The following is a 21,887-nucleotide window of genomic DNA, read 5'->3' on the forward strand; positions in this document are numbered from 1 at the left end:
CCCTCCTCCGCCGGCGCCGGGAGCCGCCGGGGTTACTGGAGTTCAGCGGGGCCGGGCAGGATGCGCGGGGCTGCCCGCGGCGGGGAGCGCGGGAGTTGCGCCGGGCAGGCAATAAGTGTCCTGCTGGGGAGCGGGGCAGCGGGGAGCCGCGGTTCGCACGCCCGGTGCGGGCTGCTGCAGCCCTGACACAGCCGCTGGCTTGGCTGGGGGGCTGCGCTGCTGGCCGCCCTGCCCGGGGTCGGGCTGTGCCCTGCTCGGGGTCGGGCTGTGCCCTCCGGTGCCCGCAGCCGGCTGAGCATCCCCCGGCCCGGTGCCGTCACGGCTGAGACACGGAGCGGAGCCGGGCACCTCTCCTGGAGACGGGCCCCGGAGCATATGGTCATGCTTATGTAAGGAGCAGCCTGCCCGTGGCGTGGAGAACCGGGCTCTTTCCATTTTTCCTACTTATGTCATGTCAGGCGGTTTTATGAGACCTTCTGTAGCCTTTTAAAATAAGGTTTGTGATAAGAATTTTCATTTTTCTTCTGTGCTCGGGAGTAGTTCTCTGTACCAAAGTATACTTGTGACAGATGGAGCTCTTAGAGGGATTCTTACCTTCTGGTTGTGCTGCCTTTTTGGGGGTGTGTGTGTGGGACCTGGTGCATAAATAATGTGATCGGGGGAATAAAATTTAAAAAATGTGATTTTTTTTTTTTGTGTGTGTAATGCTGCAAGTATCAGCAAATGAAAGAGAATATTAGAAACGATGGGCAAAATATACCAAAGAAAAGGGAGATTTGTGTAATATATTTGACTCATTAATATTAGCCATTTGTGATCTCATTCAGAATACTTTTTTTTTGAAACCCGTAGGTGTTGCGGTATTCATTTCTTAAGCAGTTTTTAGTTCAAGAGTTTCTATTAACTTGTGTTTCAGACTTGGATACTTTTACATATATTTCAGTTAGGGTTTGTCTGTGTTTGTAATGTGTCCGTAGAGATAAAACTTGGAAGGAGAGGAAAGAAGTAATTATTAATTACTTTTTGATCATTTTTGTAGGGTAGAAGATAGATTTAAATATGGAAAAAAATACTTAGTTTAGGTGGGTGATCTGAGCTATTGCACCCCGTGACTTTGGTTTCTCTGTAACCTTGGCTTTTTCTTGGTTAACTTGGATAGGAGGAGGCCTGTGCATGAGAAACTGTATCTTATTTTTCTAGTTAGCTTTAATAACTGGTGATCAGCCCTGATCATAATATCACTAAATAATTTAATTAATTGCTAAATCCATTAGCATAAGGAAATGTGTGTCTTTGCGACCACCATTACATAGAAGGTTCATCAGAAATCTTACAGAGCAATATAAAACTGCTGCTCATCCAAAACAAGGATTCACTTCATTTACATCAGTCTTGAGGAGCTACTGATGTTACAGCCCGATTCTGACAGAGACATTGACTGAGCATTGGAAGAAATACTGGGGAATGCCTTCCTCTGGGAGAGGATGGGCAGAGATCGGGATCTCGGTCCGGTTCGGTAGCTGGAGCCCTTGGTGCAGATGCAGAACGGCGCATCATGCCAGTGAGCTCTGAACGATGGGTGTGTCCTGGAAAACTGTGAGCCTGCTTGGTGGTGTCTGGTGTTTGGTGTTCACACAAACCTTCTCCAAGCTGTTGGCTAAACTTGGGTCGGTTTCCTCCTCTTCAAACAGTGCAGATGGCTCCTCTTCCCCTCCTCTGGAACCCATGTGGTGATTTATTCTTCTAAGTGCATTTTTAGCTCTAAATACACCTGGCATTGTTTGATGTTTTTAGAGTGGACAGTTCAGCATCGTTTTGCTCTTTAAGGGTATATTCAAGTCCAGTCCTATAGTGTGATTCATTCTGTTCCTGTTTCCCTGCCCTTCCAGCATCTCCTCTCATTTCAGAGAGGCCCTGCTGCTCTGTAATTAGTTTCATACTTGGGAGGAACACTCAGAAGTGGGTACTTCATCTTGAGGAGCTTTTCTGGAAGAATTCTTTGGTTGCGTATCTTGAACATGTTTTAAAGGGAACTTTTCTGGGTATTTCCACCGTGCTTTTGATATTTCTGTCAGGCGAGTCTGGTGCTGCAGGAAGCTGAGCTGCCTGTTTCACAGGCCTTGAAGCTTTATTTACACGATTCAGAAAACGGATAAGGCAGCAGTGGGGATGGAAACTTTATCAGAGCTGACCTAGAGAAATCTTGAAAGGCTTATTTTCTGTTTTAACTATTTACCAGTCTGGTAACAAGTTATTGTTATTGCAGGTTCTAAACATAGGCTGTGTCTGAAATGGCTAAAAACTGTCTGAGCAACTGTTGAGGATAAAATATATTTCATCCTGTTGTGTGGCGTCATCCTGGTAAAAGATTTGGGTTGCAGGGTGTTTTGTGAGCTTTGCCTGTGTGTCTGGTGTTCCTGGGAGCTCTCTGGGGTGGGATGTCACTGCATCATCTCGGGCTCTCATTAATGCTCGGTGTGCAGGTCCTCTGGGTATTCTCTCCTCTGCAGAGGCGCTTTGGGATTGCTGCCCAGATTTTCTCAGAATGTGCTGATACAAATGTGGTTAGGCAGGCTTGTAGGTGTGGGCTTGCAAACACGGCTGTGAAGGCAAAAAAAAAGTGCTGAATAACTGGTTAATAAACCAAACCTTGAAGTGGTGAGAAACCGGGGAGCCAGAAAGGACCTTGGAGCAGTTTAGTTTGTTGAGTCAACCTAGATTTTCTTCTGAAGATTTTAATTAAAGATATTACTAATTATATTTTAATTTTAATGTATTAGCTTGCTGTCTTTCAGGTGCCCAACTAAGCTGTGATCTCAAAACCGAGCAGCCCCTCTTATTGTGACGGGGTTTGAACTGATCCAGTGCAGGCAGAGCGTGGATCCCACAGAAATCCACAGAAGGGAGGATTTTGCTGTATACCTGGTGGATTTGTTAACCTTTGTTAGCATGTGTTAGTCCTTGAGTTCAGTTCCTTTGTCTTACCTGCTCATTATGAAAAATAAAAGCCACAGGATGTTTTACAGGCTGCCTATAAATAATATAATGCACTTGCTATATAATTGAGAGTGGGCTGAAACTGTTCATAGTGCATAAATGTACTCAGGAAATAAATCTTTAAAGAAAACTTTATCTTCACAGCTCTGTGATATGTATCTTCATTTCCTGGATTGGTTTTCTTTCCCCTCATATAAAATTTGCTAGAATTAATGAAAGTTGGAAATGCAGATTATTTTTTTTGTTCTCTGCAATTAACCTTCTGTACTTGCTTTTGTCCATTTTTAATATGCCTTTAATGTGAATTCATGTTCACTGAAGTCCCTGTGAACAGAGAAGAGTTTGACCTAATTTATTTCGCAGTAACATTTGCTTTTGCAAAACACGTGCTGTATTTGTTTGGAATGGTTAACCTTAGCTGTACCACAGTTCACAATTGAATGACTCTTGGATGAGTAGGAATGTAAGAATTACTGTGTTTTCTAGGTAGAAATACCAGTTCTTCAGGCACACCACTGCAGCAACTGGATAGCAATCCATACTGTTCGATCAGATGGGAAAAAAATGAGGAAAAAAATGTTGTTTGTTCTTGTTAACTGCTTACACAGCAAGATCGAGCTGTCTGTTTGCTGACTGACACTTTAAACCTTTAAATGGAAGGCTAAATACTCTCTGGTTATTATTTGAAATTTCTGAGCTACTCCAGTGATATAAGATTGAGCATTACTGGGAGCAGTGACTGGTGCCAGTGCTACTGTTGCTGTGCACGTCTTCCGTGTTCCAGGGTTTTATTCCTGCTCTTGGTATCTTGCTGGATCTGGCCTTCTCAGCAGAAATCTTTGATTGCTGTCCTTGTTAGCCAATTTAAATTGCATGGGAGCAAGGCAGTCTTCCTTTCCTCGGTACTGTCTGAGAGGGAAAGAGCCCTTTTGATGGATTGGTGACTCACGTACTCTGAGTTCTAGGTTTGTTTTTGTTTTTGTTTTTTTTTTCTACAGAATCACACAGGGAGATTCTTTTCTCAGTGCATATTTGATAAACCTTTACGTCCTGTTCCTTCCCTTTGTTCTCCCCCTCCCAAACTGATGATAGAAAGAGCTGAGTCTTTGAAGAATGTAATTCTTCTGTAAATCAAATTCTTTTTGCTCCCCAGACCAGGAGAAGTATAAAGAAGGGAATGAGTACAACCCAGCTGATGGGTCTAAATTTAGTTGTTGAACTGTGACACAGAACTTATCTAGAGTTACTGATAAGAGTTGTATATTTTGTCTTTTGTTTGGGTTTATTTTTTAAATTTCTTTTTTCCTCTTCAAAGTCTGTCTAGCAGAGTTTACCTCAAAGGAAAACAAAAGATTTTCCTGGTGATATTTTTGGTTTCAGACTCTATTACTGAAAAATAGTCTAACGTGGAAACTAAACTACAGACCAGAATCTACTTGTTAACAGATGTATCCAGAGTAACTAGAAATTCATAGATGTGAGAAACAGAAGCTGAAATTCTCTCTTTTGGTTTTTAGTTAATCTTGCCAAGTATTTTAGGTTGTGATGCTGTAGCAGAATGAGCATCTTGTTCACAGATGTGAGGCTGAATGTTGCAGGAGCAAGTCTGGTTTTGAGATTCTGATCTTGACTGGAATTACTTTCTGTGGTGATTTTTGGTGGCAATAGTCTTGGAATAACTTACACTTGCAGATATTCCAGTTTATTTCTGTAACTGTTAAGTAACTTTATGATTAATGCTTTCCTAAATGTACAAACTTTTCTCTGTTAAGGTAATTTTGTACCTGTTTGGATAAATGGGTACAGATTTTTGCTGCCCCTTGTTCTGCTTTACTAGGGCATATTTCCTGTCTGTGATGTGATAAATTTATGTTGGTGCAGAAGCAACAGTTACACTGGTTTAAGTGGCAGAATTCACAGCTTCAGCTGAAATGGCAAAATTTTATGTTGTGACAAAACTTCAGAAAGAAAATTCTGTGAAAGGGAAAGTGTGTGTTATCTTTAAGAGGATACGTGCCGTGTGATCACACTCAAGATGGTCTGTTCTGCTGATGGAGTGAGCTGGGACAAACTTGAAGGAGTTTTTTTATTTTTATTTTTGTTTTTATTTTTGTTTTTTTCAATTGATTTTTGCCAGCTCTACTGCTTTCTTTAAGGCTAACCAGGAATATGCTTTTGACAAAATGGATGTGCCAGGGGAGGGAGAGATTTTTGAAACATAACTGTTGTAAAACAAAAATGAGCAATCTATGTTCCATGAACGATCAGTTATAATGGGAATTTTTTAAAAGGTAGTTTGGCCAAATAGCACAGCTTTAGATGTGAAATCTGAAGTTTTTGGTCTTGGCTTTTGCTGGAATTGAGTTAATTTTACTAGCTGGTGCAGTGCTGTTTTGGGTTGAGTATGAGAATAATGCTGGTGGCACACCAATGGTTTAGTTGGTGCCAAGCAGTGCTTACTCTAATCAAGGACTTTTCAGTTTCCTGTGCTCTGGCAGTGAGCAGGTGCACAGGGAGCTGGGGGAACTGGGCAAAGGGATATTCCACACCACAGAACCTCATGCCCAGTGTATAAACAGGGGGGAATTGGCTGGGAGACACCGACTGCTGCTCAGAGACTGGATGGGCATCGCTGAGTGGGTGGTGAGCAACTGCACTGTGTCACTGGCTTCTCTTGGGTTTTAGTCCTCTCAGTGTTCTAGGGTTTTGTTTTTTTTTGTTGTTATCTACCTTTCACCACAGTTATCATCATCAGTATTTTATTTTGTTTATTAAAGTGTTCTTATCTCAACCCAAGGTTTTTATCTTTTTTTTTTTTTTGGTTCTCCTCTCCATCCTACTAGGAGGGGTGATGGTGAGCAAGTGGCTGTGTGATATTACCTCCCAACAGGGGTTAAACTGTGACAGTCTTACTGAGACTGTTCCTTTTCTTACTCTTATTTGGAACAGAGGGATGTTTGAAATCATGGGAAAAAAAATTTCGAAACACAAACAAGAGGCTCCCCAGTCCACGTTTTGGCTTTGTAGGACAAGTGACCTATTTTTTTCTAACGCCTGAGCATCCTGCAACTCCTGTCATCATCATTTATCTAAAGGTTTTAGAGGTTTAATGTTGTGGTTGTTTTTTTGTTTGTTTTTACACCAATCAAAATAATGTATTGTGAGAGCTCTTTACAATATAATGAGCTTAGAGCAATGGACTTCGCTTGCCTCTATTTCGTTCTGTTAGAACTTGGCAACCATTACAACTGAGGCTTTATTTAACACATCCGCGTTTCTAGTGCAGTTAATTTTAAAGGGTTTCTTATTAGTATTTTTGTCAGTCAGGGACAGAAGATGCTGTGGAGTTGCAGTGGCTGCTCCTCACAGCACTTCCGTTGCAACATGATGTGGTTTTCAAAGTTTGTGTTGCTTTTGTTTTAGCAGCATTTGAAATGTAATTATTCTCCTAGATAATCTAAATGCTGCACTTTTTATTTTGCTGTGTCTCAAATATGGGTTTGTGCATGGGTTTGGGAGGTAGAATTTTTCAGCTTAATTTGGACGTGCTGACCCTCAAGTTAACTTTCAGTATTAAAAGAAGTTGTTCACATAATTCTCTTTTTGAAGTAATTAAGGAAAGTGAAAGCTCAAGTGAAAGTTACCTTCTTGTCATACATGTTTGGTTGTTGTTGATGGCTGAAAAAGGTTTGACAGTTTTGAGAATGTAATTTGATATCAGACACTTGTTGTCACTTTACGTGGGTATTTTTATGACAGAATGAAAACCTGTCAGTCTCTGCTCATCCCTATCCCTACATCCTGATCTACTTGGAAAAGGAACCTAGTAAAAAACCAGGAGGCAGCCTAATTTCAGAGTTTTGATTAAATTTATGAACTTGACAAACCCACAGATTTTTGAAAATTCTGGGACATTAAAAACATTTTGGTATGACTTATTAAGCCTGCATTTTTGTAACTCCTTACGTACAATCTGTGTAACTCCCAACTTCTGTTTGTACAATACCATCCCTTTAAACTCAGCCTTTTATTCACACAAAATGCTGAATGCTCTGATTCTCTAGTAGCTGCTTGGGTGGTAGTTTTGGTTGTTCATTCTAAATATTTGTAATCTTCTGGCTGACCTTTTAATTTGTGTTGGGCAGCTCTGTGAAATGCTGGTGTTGTGTGGAGTGCCTGATGTGGTTGGATGGCACTTCCTGTGCGAGGAGAAGGATGTGCTCCCCTTGGGGTTTGCAGATCTGTTGCAAGAGCTCTGTAAAAAAGTGCCAGCATTTACATAACTTGAAAAATCAGAATGTGGGCTAGACAATGGCAAGCAACAGCCCTGCAACCTGTGGTTTATTGAGGCACATCTCAGTTATGATCTCTCCTGACTTCTTGAGCTGAATTAATTTTATGTCACCGTGGCTCGAGAAGTGTGAGCGTGGCTGAAGGTGTGACATGAACAGTTTGTAGTGTCATCTAGGCCATGGCAACACAAATGAAACCTCACACGAGGCTTGTGTGTAAGTGAGAGGTGTTGGGTTTTTTTGGTTATATGGGATGGGTTTTTTTCTTAATATATATTTGCATGGTTTCACTTCATGCCAGACTTCTGTATTGGCTTGAGGTATAGAAGTTGCACAGTTGAAAAACTTCTATAACTTACACGAGGACAATATGAATAAAGTCTTGTAAACCTTTATTTTAAATAAAGTGCAGTTCAAGTGCAGGTTTTTCCATTCCTTTGCTTAGGGTGCAGTCCTTTTCAATCGTCTCCCTAATAACTGGGATTGGGAGCTTTTTCTTAAATCTGACCTCATCGGGGGGCTGATTGTGCTGTAGGTGATTTTACTTTGAGTGCCTTCTTCTGGATAAAAACTTACTGGATCAACTGTCCCCAATTTCAACTGCACTTTTCTAATGCAGCCTGCAGTGAATCATGTTCAAGGGATGGGCAGGTGGTGGATGGTAAAACCAGCACATTTCATTTAAGAACAACTGTGAGTCTTAGCTGACAGGATGTCAAACTGATCCTTTTGCTCTTTAAAATGATTCTGTTGGTGACTTTTGAGACGCTGTTGTGGACCAGCTGTTTCGAAAAAAAGTGCCCTTCATTGTTATGCATCAATTATCTTGCCTGATGGCAAACTCCAAAATGAAATTATCTTCTAGTATTCAGGAGTGAGGATATATTCTTTTGTTTGTATGATTCCTTGTGGTGAATTACATAGAAATGAGTAGAATATTTGAATTATTGGTCCTAATCTTCAAAACACTCAGCCCTCAAATTTTATAAATAGATAAATTTGTAGAGGTTAATGAAGGCTGTAAATGATTTTTTTAAAGCTTAGGTATTTGAAAATTGTTTATTGCAATTTTCATTGAGGAAGTGAATCCAAAATATTTAAAATCACCTTAATTGGTGATTATTTAATTTGAGAGACATAGAAATAGTGCTAAGCTAGATGGATGTAATGGCTGAATTTTGTTGGTGTTTGGTTTCTAAAGCATACAGAGTATTACATTCTACTGTTGATCATGTAAATGTTTATGGAGTACCTACTGCACTGGGGTCTTTTGGCTGAGATCTCGGATGCTAAATGAGTGTAAATAAGAACGGTGCACACCCTTGGACCATTTTCATGCCATTAACCTGCCCTCCCCCCATTTTACAGTGTCACCATGGAAAAAAACTGCTAGCAAATTGACCTTTATATAGGCAAAATAGAAGCTGTCCTGTCTGGATTTGAGTTTAACTCAGTTGATTCATTCAGTCGTTTGTGGCCACACAGGAAGCCCCATTCATACGATCACAAAAGCTAATGGCTGTTTGTACAGTGGGATTGATCTGATTACTCTTCTCTCTCTTGTGCTATTTACAGTCTGCTGCCAATTCACAGAAAGGGAAGAGAATGGCTGCAAAGGAGAAGTTGGAGGCAGTATTAAACGTGGCCCTACGGGTCCCCAGCATCATGCTGTTGGATGTCTTGTACAGATGGGATGTCAGCTCATTCTTCCAGCAGATCCAAAGAAGTAGCCTGCACAACAACCCTCTCTTCCAGTACAAGTACTTGGCCCTTAATATGCATTATGTGGGTAAGTATAGATCTATTCAAGAGAAAATAGTACACTTACTAAATACCTTTTGGCTTGCTACAAGAATTTTAAGAATTTAGTAATAGCATGTTAATGTATTGATTACAAAGAATAACATGACAATGCATTCATTACAGGTCTGCCTAAGGGACAGTTTATGTTAGCAGCGAAGAAATCCTGCCCAGGGCTTTTACTGATTGTTGTTATTTACCCTTTACAAGTAAACCTGGTGTTTGGAAACACAATTGATATCCTGAAAGAAGAGCACAGTGACTTTGGCCTGTCTCTGACTGATGAGGAAGCTGCTGTGAAATGCTGTGCAGAGAAGAAGTATAGAAACTTAACATTAAACAGAGGTTAGGGAAAAGGTAGCCTGATTTGGACTAACCACAGCACTAGAAGTTTAATTTTCTCTGCTGCACAGGTTTAGCTCTTCAGTTTACACCCTTATGAACCAACTCTGTGCTGAGTGGATTCGAGCAGGTAACCAGTCCTGGTGTTGCAGATAAATGGACAAAATTACTAACTCAGCTGAGGTGTGAACCTTGGCCTGCAAGTCTAGCTCTGGAATGCCAGATGTCTGTTTTAAGGAGATGAAAGGATTGGTGTTCTGGGACCTGCTCTCCAGGTGAGAATGTGATTCATCTGTACATAGGGTAAATTAGGGATTGGATTCGGGCTGTTGAGGTTGATCTCTGGTGAGCATCTGCCTGAGCACTGCCTGGCTTGGAGATAAAGGGCTAGCATATAATTTAACCACTCTGGAGTGCTTCTTCCTTTTAGATGGTTTTGGAAGATAAAGGTGCACTGCAGTCAGCTAAAGGAAACACACTTAAGCACTTAGAAAACTGTGGGCTTTTGAAGGAGCATGTCCTGACTTTAATCCTGTCTGCATTAAGTGTTGGCATGAGGCTTCCCTTGTTTTTTTAATGTCTGTTGTCTGGAAATCATTTACTGCACTAGAAATGTGCAGTTTACTTTGCTATGACTCCACTATACTCATGCTGGGATGACAGGGTACTTGCAGTACAAAACACTGGTGTCACAGTTCCCTTTTCCTTTGTCTGTGGGCGAGGACATGTTTGGAGCTGCTGAATGTGACACAGGACCATGGTGGCCTGTACCTACAGATGGCTTTCTCCTGCATTTGTGTGCACACGCAAAGCTTTTAGGAATAACTTTATCAGATCAGGTTCTAGTGCAGAACTAACAGTTGGGCAGTAGGTTTTCAAGATGGCAGTGGGTAATTTCCAGCTGTGACAAAGGCATTCTTTATAGGTATTTGATAATCTTGTCCTTGTTAAAGTATGCTGAGATGTACCAATAAAAAACACTACAGAGGGAGTGGGTATTGTTACCAAAGAATTTCCCACCTGGTTGCTATTTTGGTACTAAACCAGTGGAATCTGACTTTGTGCTCCTTGTGCAAGGGGTGCTTTTGTGCTGGTGCACAGTCACTCAACAGTTTTTTACTTCTTGCTTTTATGACATTGAATGGATGCACTTTTATTTCTCCAACTGGTGGTTGCTGTGTAAGAGAGTCTAAATTGTCAAGCATGGTGCTCGTTCTAAAAGATTTTCAGAAAATTTTGAGTGAAAACTTTCCTAGTACTTTTCAAATAAGGTTGTGTTTAATTTCCTTGGTTGTTGGGGTTTTTTTAAGTTGTGTCAGGGTGAAGCTGGGCTAAATCAATTTACATGCCTCCATGACATTTTATATAGATTTACTTGCATTACTTTAAAGTATGACATTAATTAAGATGATGTATCAAAATATATAAATTGGATTTGTAGGGAAAACAAAGTACTTTTCCACCAGTTTGGAGAATTAAGCTTCTTTGAAGATACATTGGGGGAAATTCACTGCCAGCATATAATTTAAACAATTCACCATGGATGTGTTTCAACATGCTAATCTGCTTTATTTAGAAAAAAAAAAAATTCCTCTCTTCATATTTGCAGTTAGGAAACACTATCAGCAAATGCAGTGGCAGCTTTGCAATATCAAACAATCACTGAATTTTTCTACAAGCCAGTATCTTGTAGTGCTATATATAGTGCTATATAAGTGCTTCCAGCAGCTGAGGAAATTGGGTGCATCTATCTCGGGCAGATGCTCAAGGAACAATTTGATTAGAGAGCCCTAAAAATTAATAAACTCTACCAATCTTTACATAGTGAACCTTTTCCTGGAAGTAAGGAGATAGAATTGGAAATTTGCTCAAAACTGGGGGTTACCAGGAGGGCCTTTCCTCTTTAAATGTAATAAGTGAAATGATGTGTGTTCCCCTGTGATTCCCTTTCCAGTTAGCAGTACTGGGACTATAATAAAAGCTTCTAAAACGCACTTTGTTCCTTGAAACAACTTTTCCTTTTGATATCTTTCCATGAAACAGCTCTTATCTCTTTGAGCAAAGGAAAATACTCAGTCCTGATAACCACTCAACCACAAATTCACCTGCATGAAATTTAACTAAATATGCACAGAGCAGTGTAAACAGCAGAGATAAATTTCTGGTCAGAATTGGTGAAACCTCTGTGTAGGGTAGATTAGCACTTACTGCCAGACTTTTCCATTTTCTTCTGCACTGTAGAGTAGCTGTGAGAAAACAGACACTTCTTTTTGTGTTATTTTGGTGAAGAAGGTGGAAAACAGTTGAAACCACATAATCTCCTCCTTTGAAGAAGGGCAAAGCAATGGTGTTTGTGCTAACTGGTAAATACTTTGAGCTAGATGGAAAGACTCATGAGCTTAACCTATAATCTGAGTCAGGCTTGGAATTTAAGTCACTGTCATGAGTGAGGCACAGAATTGCACTAAATACAGGGTTTTCTTACTGAAGAGGAAAAATAGAGTGGTTTTCTATCTTAAACTATATTCTTTGTTGTTACAAAAAAATAAAAAGAAAATCTTGGAGGGAAAAAAGAAGGAAAGTATTTAGATATTTGGAATAGGCAGAAGGTGTGTCATCTTTCACAACCCTGTTTGTAATGACAGTTTCTTGAACTGCTGTGGTTAATACTTCAATCTCTTGGTCACATCATTTGTTAGGTGTGAGCTGCTTGTTATGAATGCTGCTTTTATGAGGGGGGCTCGAGGGAGGAGAAACCTGCTGGACTTCCTGCCCTTGTGTGCTGATTGCACCCTTTGGTCTGCCCTCTTTTCTTTAAGCTCTTGTGCTTTACAAGAAGATCTTTTATTTAGATCTCTTTTTTTTGTGTTGCCTTTTAAGGGGAAAGATACTCTACTGTGGTACAAACACTGTAAGAAATGCCAAGTGAAGCTTCAGTGTGAGAAGAAATGAGTTGGTGCATTACAGAAACAAATTGCCTAAAATTGCAAGAAGAGGATTCATGACTTAAATGTGTAAATGCATACAAAGATGAGGTCCTGCTTAGAATCAGCATCTCTGGCTTTGCTGCTGCAAGTCTTCTGTCTCTCTCCTGCCAGCAGTACTTAGATAAATGGGTAGTAGAACTATTTTCTGAGTGTTACTATTTAATTTTAAACTGTAGCTAATTTTAATCAAGTGCAATTTGATGACATGGACTTGGTCTTTATTTCTTAAAATAATTACTTGTTACATCTTCTCATTCTCTTTTTGGATAAAATGCAGTGTATGCTGCAGTTGGTAGGACACAGAAGGAGGTAGAGAGCGTGCTGTGCTCAAAATCCAGCACACCTTTTTTATTTTCTGACTCAAGACTGAAGGTTCCTCTACTGCTCCCTAAGTGTTGCAGGCTTTTTCTAAGCAGCATTCTCAGCATACGGATACTTGCAGGTAATTTTTCTGTATAAAGCTGTTGTCTCTTTTTTGGCAACCCATATCACTACTTTTTTTTTTAAATTTTATTTTTTAAAAAGGAGCCACTAGCAGCCTTTTTGAAAGGAGATGATTAAAATTTTTGATTCTGAGTAGCAGTCTCATGACAGCATTGCAGCTTGTCTTAGTGATTTATAAAGAGCCTCTGAATCATATGGCAGAACTAGAATCAAAAGTCCATTTTATTTGTTCAGACAATACTGCAAATCTCTGTAAAGAACTCAGTTTCTTGGATTATTTATACTTAGAGTACACAATCTGTTAAGCATTTAAAAATTGAAGAAACAGCTGTTGATGGCAGTGCCCCAGTAATGAATAGTTTTGTTGGGATTATTTTCACTGAGATGTGCAGATATTGATAACAGGATTTCTGATCTGTGTTTACAGTTGTTCTGAGCCATGACTGAATAAATACCAATTTCCTTGTGTGCAAGTATCTTCAGATGTGTGTTTTCTCAGTTTTGAACTAATTTTTCTGCATTCTCTGGAGAACAGGTATATAAAAGTGTATATTTTAAAAGTCATCCACTCTTGAGACATTGACAATATATTAAATCTGTTTAAATAGCAGTGTAACCAGTCTGGTGATAGGTTATCCTGAGAATTAAACACACAGAAAATAAAGGTGCCAGCTGTTTCCGTAGTACTTCTGCCATCTCAAATGCAGGCTTTCAGAAACATGCCCTGTTCTGTTGGTACTTGCATGTTGTGGCCAGATATAGGTCTGAATAAAATGAAATGAGGACAGGCAAGGATTTGGCTGAAGTGCAGTGAGTAACTCGGAGTGCGCTGATCCCTCTTTGAGGCAGGAGAGCTGGGATGGAGTCTGTGGCTCATGACTTGCTGCTTCCCAGCAAGTTGTCTTGCAAATCATGGATCCTTTACCCTCACAGGATATGGGAAAATGGAAAAGTAGGGCCTCCTAAATTAAATTCCTGGTAGAATCCAAGCAATTGTGCTCCTACTTTCTGGCACTCCAAGAGTTGGTGTGGCCTTATTAAGAAATGTTATGAACTCTTTGATGTGCAGAGTTCTCATTTTTAGACTAAATGTGCAGGAAACTGTGAGTGATAATATGAAATGGACACAAGGGATCTGTAATCATGCAAATGAGCACTAAAGTGCTCCATAAAGAGGATGAGTTGCGACTTTGATCATGTTCCAGAAGCCTCCATTGTGTGCAGTCAATAAACCTCAGACACTTGAGTCGGCAAAGAGGTAATTCTGGTGAGGGAAGCTGGGAACACCTTGGTGGTTCAGAAATGGAGTGAGATTGCTGAAAGGCAGTCTGTGAGCTGCTGCTCACTGAACAATGAGCATTGCACAGCCAGAGGTTTTCAGTGAGCTGAATCAACAGGCTGTAAATGAGGTCATGAACTGGTTAATACTTGTGTTCTTGTCTAGCAGAGTTTAACTTTGCTTTTCTGCTTAGGATGATTTTCACAGTTTATTTTCTCCAGTGGAGCCTAAATCTGTACTGTCTTGCAAGAGAGGCAGTAGAAGTTCTCTGCTTCCTTGTGCTCCTGAATAGGAGCTGAGAGGGGGATTTGTGTATTTTTAAGGTTGGCAGAATGCATCTTCTGTAATGCTGGAAGCATAAAGGTGCAAGTCTCTTTCTTGGTGTTGTGGCATTAGGGCACTCTATTAGGGAAGATTATTCTGTCTTTTCTTTATCTTGTTTACTTATTTTTTATTATGTGTTAGAACCATTCCTTTACTGGGGCAGGAATTTGGCTTCCCTGAGCCTGCTGCTTGCTTTAGACAGAAATGTACTTTACTTTCAAATTCACTTTTACTTAGTGAGTCAAAAGGGACAATGCACAAAGTCCCAAGAGCAAAAATGGCACAGCCTAAATCAAGGGAGGGGGGTGCTCACTGCTGACACAGAGCTGCAAAACTCCATTTGGATGGAGGTGAGTGTTAGTTATTGTTAACTCCTGCTCAAAGGTTACCCAGTAAGATGACTTTCTCAAACTGCAAGTCCTTGTTTGTGGGGACTCTCTCCAAAGGATGTATGTTCTCAACATTGTGTTTTCTTCTGCAAAAGGAGGTGCAAATGAGAACAGAATATAATGATTTAGATGAGAGAGCTACTGTGAGAAATTTAATTTCCTGGTCCTTTTGTTTTTTTAAGTGAAATATTATTTACACCATACACTAATTACTTCGTTTGTCTGCAGGAGAACAAAGGGAATAGAATATTATTGCAAGTATGTCTGAATTTGAGCTTGTCTTCCTTTTCTTCTGCAATCAGATGCGTTGGTAAAGAATTATTAGGCGCTTTTTGTTTTTGGCAGAGGCTTTGTTGATAAAAATAAGGTTGGTACCACTTTGGGAATAGGGCCTCTGCAGCAAAAATGCAAATATTGCAGCATGAAGTATGCTGAAATCTCCCTCTTACCAAGTCACAAGAGGAAATTGTAAATAAGATTGAATGGGAACTACTTTAAATGTCTGTTGCTCTCCCCCTCTTCAAAGTCTAACAATTAAACCAAATGGCTGCTTCAAAGTGAACATTTATATTCCAGCCCAGACTCCTGAGCAGTGGAGTTCATTGCTGAAGCTTCTGCAGTAACCTTGGCTGTCTCGTGCTGCTTCCCTGCACAGATCTGAGCATCTGTGCAGTGTGGAAGCCTGCTGGTTAGAAGGCACTGTGACAGTACTTTCTTCATCTTTTAATTTAGCCTTTTATGTTTTTTTCCCATTCCTTCATTGTATCCTGAAGGATCCTAAGTATTTTGATTAGAGTTGTGATCATGTAGAGAAGAGTGAACTTCAGTGATATCTAAAATCCTTCCATGTCTTATGTCCTTGTTACTACCCTGTAAGACATGTTACTTTTACAGAAATTGCTCAGGTACATCATCACATGGTATGATAGAATAAGGTAAAGATGACAGAGCTTAAATACAGATACAGTAAACAGGTATTCTAAAACTATTTATAGAGTAATAGAAGAATAAAAGACTGCATAATAAACTCCATTTCGTCCTCCACCTGAAGGTGAGTCACAGGCTACAGTGAGAAGGAAAGGTTTAGAGAGATTTGACTCACGTGCTGGAATGAGAAATGGTTGATAAATGGTTGTGGGCTGTTCCTCAGGGAGAATCATCCCTCTCAAAGGAATCCAGGGAAAGGAGTGAATGCAGCAGAGATGAGGTATAGGAATGTCTGCAGATGGTTTGAGAGCTCTGGGGCTGGCTCATGGGGCTGTGCTGTGGTGCAAGGCTGTGGTGAAATGTCTTCATGGAGACTGAGGAGTTCCTGCTCTTGTCATTTGTGTGTTTGGTAGAAGGAAGGTGGTGAACAGAAAACAGCAGTTCCAGAAAATGCAGGTGTTTGTGGAGAAAACTGATGGTGTAGAACATCTCATGTGCTGTAATAGAAGCATTTATTCTGTATAAAGCACTTGCTAGAAGGAAACTGATGGAGGTGTTTCAGGCCTCTTTAAAAAAACTCAAAATAAAAATGATTCTGTTCTCCAGGCTGAACAGCCCCAACTCCCCCAGCCTTTCCTCACAGGAGAGGTGCTCCAGCCCTCTGGTCAAAGTGATACTGTACTGAATTAGTGACTTGTATGACACTTGATTTTAATAAAATAAACTATCAATTATTTCAGTTTTTTAAAAAGCACATCCTGAGACAAATGTGCAACTTGTCACATCCACGTCATGAAGATGACTGAAAAATTATCTTTAATGTTAAATACATACATGATATACTGATATTTAAAAGAGATAAGTAAATAGGCTTTGTCTATCTGTCATTGATCCTATCATCTGTCTTACCTGAATTGATCTCGCTCTGCTTGGCATCCTGTGGATCTGTTGCCTTATCTAGGAGCATCTTGCAAGATACCTCTTTGAAGACCAAACTGTTGGTAGAATTTTACAGAGGTGGCTTATTGAACGTGGCAGATACTAAGCAGCCTTGAAATACTTCATAAATACTGACTCTGAAATAGTATATTTTTCAAATATTGGAACATGCTGTGTTCCCCAGCTGTTTTATAGTAACTGGTTGTGCCACTGCTTCTGAGTCTTTAATCTAGAGTTGCATTGTTAAATATATTTTAAAAACTCAAAATATAAATTAATTCAGCTAAAAAGACTGTGCCTGATGTTGCTGAATAAATGTAGGAAACTTTAAATGTGACATGACTGGTGTGGCTGTGAGGGTCAGGATATGTTCTTCTCTAGTGTTCTGTTCTTAGCTTCAGGGGAGTTGTTGGCTGTTGCTGGGTTGTTTTCCTAAATGGATTTCAGTGCCAGGCACTTGAGCTGACCTTCAGAAAGAGAACAAGTGCACTGCAGTGATGGAGAGAGAGCTTGGAAATAAACATTTGTAAGGGTACAATGGGCTGGGCTTTTGACCCACAGCCTGTCTGGAAAGGAGGAATATGGACATGCACCACCCAGTTATGGAGTGGACTTCAAAGTACTGCTTTATTTGGGTCTCTGAGTGAGATCTTTATGAAAATAAGGATCAAGGTTCTGCTTGTTGGAGAGGCTGCTGAGCAGCCAGGCTGTGGTCTTAAACAATAAAGCTGGATCTGCATTGGGTCATTTTCAACAGCCTCACTAAATGCTGATGAGAAGTGCAGGAACTGCTGGGATAAAAAGCTACAAATCCTAAGCTGTGTCAGGTCTTGTCCTTGATTTATGCAACCCTGATAGCTGGAATGGGCTTTAATATGACTAATATGGAGTAAAGCCTGTGTGTCCTCATCTTAAATTGTGAACATGCTAAGTATTATTTTAATTTGGTGTTTGATAATATTTTTTTTTAAAATATCAACTTCTGCTTTTTGTTATAGGTTACATCTTAAGTGTTGTGCTCCTAACTTTACCAAGGCAACACCTGGTTCAGCTTTACCTGTACTTTTTGACTGCACTGCTGCTTTATGCTGGGCACCAAATTTCCAGGTAAGAATAAATGGATTGATTTTTTTTTGCTTGGTTTGGGAATTAGAAAAATAACAGTTATTTTGTTAATATTTTCTATAAATGATTTTGTGGAGGTCTTTTTTCTATGTCAGACACCTAAATATATCTTGCAGTTCCTCGTCTTTGGAAAAGTTTACAGAATTAAATATGCATTCAAGTAGTTCTTTGAAGTCATTGAAAATGCACCAGGAATTTTGAGCTACTTGTCTGGGGAGTGTAATGCCCACCAATCTAAGGAGAGAAAGTACTTACCACGAGACTAAATGTGGCCTCTGATGCAGTAAGCTAAGTTACTCAGTGGCTCAGCTAAAATGCTTTCAGCACTGGGGTGTTTTACATAGCAGACAGGATGTTACTTTCAGTTTCCTGGCACCTCAGGAGAGAGAGCAAATAGAGGTCTGGAATCCAGTAAAAGCGAAATAGTAGTGGAATTTATTCTTAAAACATATCACACAAATTTGAATTTACAGTGGAAGCAGGTGGTTTGGATCTAAAACAGATCGGGATCTAAAGATTTAGATTTGGATCTAAAGCAGAGCAGGAGGCTGGAGAGCTCTGAGTCAAACAAGACAAAATCAACCATCTTTGTTTGGCCCCAGCTAAATCTGTTGAAAGCCAGTGTAAACTTTCATAGTGACATGATGTTTAATTGGAACCAAAGACACTGCCATCACATTAAAGGCTTTGCATGGGAAGTTTTGAAAATATGGATTTGAGCCTGACTTATTCTGGTGCCTGATGATGGGAAACATTTAAAAATGTGATTTCAATTGATTTAATGGAAGTGATAGTTTTGTTATTTCCACATCAAAATTGTTGTTCCAGAGCATTTGCTGAAATGTCTTTCTTGATGTGTTGCAGTTCAAGAGTGTTAATGAAGGTTTTGTGATGATTTGACATGTCGCTGTTGTGGCTGTCAGAGTTGCAGTTAGTGATTTCCTGAAAAGGATGAGTGTACAAGAGAGAAGTTATAGCCTCTTATTGCCTCAGTAGGAAGGAAAAAAGAGTTTATTTGTCATTCTCAGGGGAGTCCTGAGTTGTTATAGAAGGAGATTGTGGGTGTTTCTTATAGGGTTAAAAGCTTATTTATTAGAAGAAGCAACCTAAACATGATTTAAGTGTTGAAATAATAAATCTAGTAACAAATACCTATCAGACACAGGGCTTGGTCCAGAACATTTACAGCTGGGGGTGCTTATGCCACTTCAGGTCTTTACATTTTTTTCTAAGAAAGGGAGATGTTAAGTATTTGGTTAATACATTAAGGGATAGCACTGTGTTTGCTTTTAATACCTTGTTTGTATTTCTCTGTAATAGGAATTCTGACTTCTGTTGCTTTTTGAGGTTTGAGACTTAATAGGCTTTATTATAACATGTTTAGTAACTACTGCTTGGACTGTTCCCTGTGTTCCTACTAAGCTTTCTCTATTTGGTGCTTCTGGAGTGAGTTAATAAAGACTTTAATTAAATCTTGCATCAACTAGCACAAAAAATATATTTAATTAAAAGATGCCATGGATTCAAATAGTCCAGCAGTATTCCCGAGGTGTTTTGCAAGGCAGATGAGGCTGCTGACACTTCTGAGTGAGCTTACCCATCCCCTAGGCATAAGGCTGATTTGGTTTGGAAGGAAGCACAGTGCAAGAGGCTCTCAGCTGAAGCCTTTGAACAATCAGGGACTTCTATGTGGGGAGTGACACTTGAATTAGCCTTATAAAAGAATTTTTGAGTGCCATTAGTTTTCATACTGCAAATAGTAAAATGTGGCAGACATATCTGTTGGCAGAGCCATTCCTCTTATTGCCAAAGCTATCCAGTTCCAACTTATGTTTCTGTTTAGCAGCCTGATCATAACAAGACATACAGTAGTCACACGTGCAAACTGTTTTTCAGTGTTTTTTGTTAGTAATTCTGCTCAGAGCTGAAAACTTCCAGAGACTTGCTTGCATGCACTACCAGTTGGGATGCTATTTAAGACCAATGAAGAGGTCTTATATTGAGGCCAGTTTGGTTAGTGCAAATTATAGAACAAGACCAGAATCATCTGGCTCTTGTGACTCTGCAGTGTCCTGGAAATTCTGAGCTGTTGAAAGACTTCAGCTTTCAGTGCTTTTTTTCCATCCCAGAAATAGCTTGCAGTTCATCTGCAAGTCTGGGAATAAGATCATCTGAGCTTTATGGTTAAACTCTGACTTCAGACTTCCAGGTTTATGTGACCTTGACAAGTCACATAATTTTTAAAATGTTTGTTTTCTTGCCTGCAGAGCTGAGAATTACATTAATGTGTAAAGATGGTTTAGGTAATATTTGTGAATACGTGGAGGATCCCAGAAGATGCTACATTTGTATGTAGCATGCTAACCTGGCAGTTTGGGTGGAAATAACATACCATCTGTTTATGGAAAAAAAAGAAGTCAGCTTTAAAAACCCAAAATCCAATTTAATGAAATCTCTTTGCCTTAGGTTTCCTGCAACAGTTTCCAATTTCAGGAAAAAAATAGTTTAATAAGTGAGTGGCACAGAAATAGGAACAGCTTGAGCTGGGTGCCTGCAGCCAGGGACCCAGAGCACACAAATCCCTGGGCCTTTGTACCCTTACAGTCAATGCACCCATCCTGCAGCCACTCTTCATGTGGTTTGCACACACCCCTTGGTTCAATGATGGGTGGTTTGGGGTCTTCTTGTTCCCTGTTGGATTCTTTCTCTGTCTCCAGGTGGGTGTTGGCTGCTTTTATCTGGCTGGGTTGCAGCTTCTGCTGAGTTGTGGCCTCCTTATCTTCCAGTTCACACTGATCTCAGGACCTCCCTTCATGTAACTGGGCAGAAGTTCAAGAGAAGTTTGACTTTCCTAGGTGGGAGCTGGTGAGAGTTTGGAGCTTGTGCCTGCAACTCCAGCAGCTTTAGCTACTTTTGCTAAGCAAAGCTGCTCAGACAAAAGAATACAGTTAAAAGAACATAGTTAACTAAACTTGATTTACAACTGCAGGTCCTGGTTTTTTTTATTCAACATTCCTGCTCATGTGTCAGAAGGAACTCACAGAGTCTTTAAATACAACCCTTATTCTCACATACAATGTTATTACAAGCAGCAGTGAACCACTGGATGGAGCATCTTAATATAGATTTCATTGGTGTTGGTGGGCACCCAAAGAGAGCTTTCCACCCTCAGTGTTGTGCTCCCTTCTTCACTCTTTCCATGACATGATGCATCTCATCTGCACTGAATGGTGACTAGAATTTTTGTCCATTGCTTTGGACACATTCCAGCAGTTGATACAGGTCATCAGGTTTTAGTGGCTTCTTCACTAGTGCAGGATTCATTCCGATGGGGATAGGTAGTAAATTTCAGCTTAAGTATAATTGGACTGTAACCATTGATTGGACATAATAGGAGTTGGATAATTAAAATTGCATCCCACAGTGTTTCTACAGTTAGAAGTAATGGAGTGATTATTTGTCCCTACAGTAATGTTATTTACAAACATAAGATTACAAAGAGTTCCAAAACACATCCTTTTCCAACATAGGCAAGTACAGTTTGAGGGGTTTCTTTGAAATGTATTTCAAGTGAGAGATGTTTTGTTCAGTGTTAAAACAAATGTCTTGAGCTTTGATGGTTTTACTTTAACAAATAAATCCCTGTTGCTCTCCAACAACATGTGCATCAGCATTGACACTGCCATTTGATACTGTTTTGTTGGGCCCATACTCAGCTCTGGGGGATAGAGAGCAGTTCCATCATGATTCAGTCCTAATACAGGGTTTGGGTCTGTGCTGTATTCTGATGTCATGCATTTGTTGAGACAAAAGCTGTGCCATTATTACTCTGGGGCTGGATACTATCACAGTTGGAATTCTCTCTCAAAATCAGCTACATTTTCTCAGTTTTTTTTTAAATTTCAGTGTGTAAGATAGAGTCTTCCCCTTCTCACATGGTTGTGGCTACCATAAATTGTATCTACAGTTGTGCTTGGAAGCAGCTAAGAGCCAGTGCTGATTGCAGAAATTTGTGGGATCAACTCCTCCCTTACCTGTGGAG

At 40.0% G+C, this 21,887-nt stretch overlaps 1 protein-coding gene across 2 annotated transcripts in view; it reads left to right on the plus strand.

The window, feature by feature from the left end:
* Positions 1-214: 214 nt before the first annotated feature.
* Positions 215-21,887, plus strand: part of RNF145 (ring finger protein 145) — a 45,656-nt gene continuing 23,983 nt past the window's right edge. Inside the window, exons 1-3 of one of the 2 annotated variants that reach the window (XM_015641987.3) lie at positions 215-496; positions 8,865-9,078; positions 17,719-17,827. In XM_015641987.3, the coding sequence (XP_015497473.1) occupies positions 8,895-9,078; positions 17,719-17,827 (293 nt within the window). In that variant the 5' untranslated portion in view covers positions 215-496; positions 8,865-8,894. Of the gene's footprint in view, positions 497-8,864; positions 9,079-17,528; positions 17,548-17,718; positions 17,828-21,887 lie in introns of those variants that run through there. The other variant, XM_033517665.1, reaches the window with a different exon arrangement.

The sequence above is a fragment of the Parus major genome, chromosome 13 (genome assembly GCF_001522545.3).
Source record: "Parus major isolate Abel chromosome 13, Parus_major1.1, whole genome shotgun sequence".
Taxonomy (NCBI): Eukaryota; Metazoa; Chordata; class Aves; order Passeriformes; family Paridae; genus Parus; species Parus major.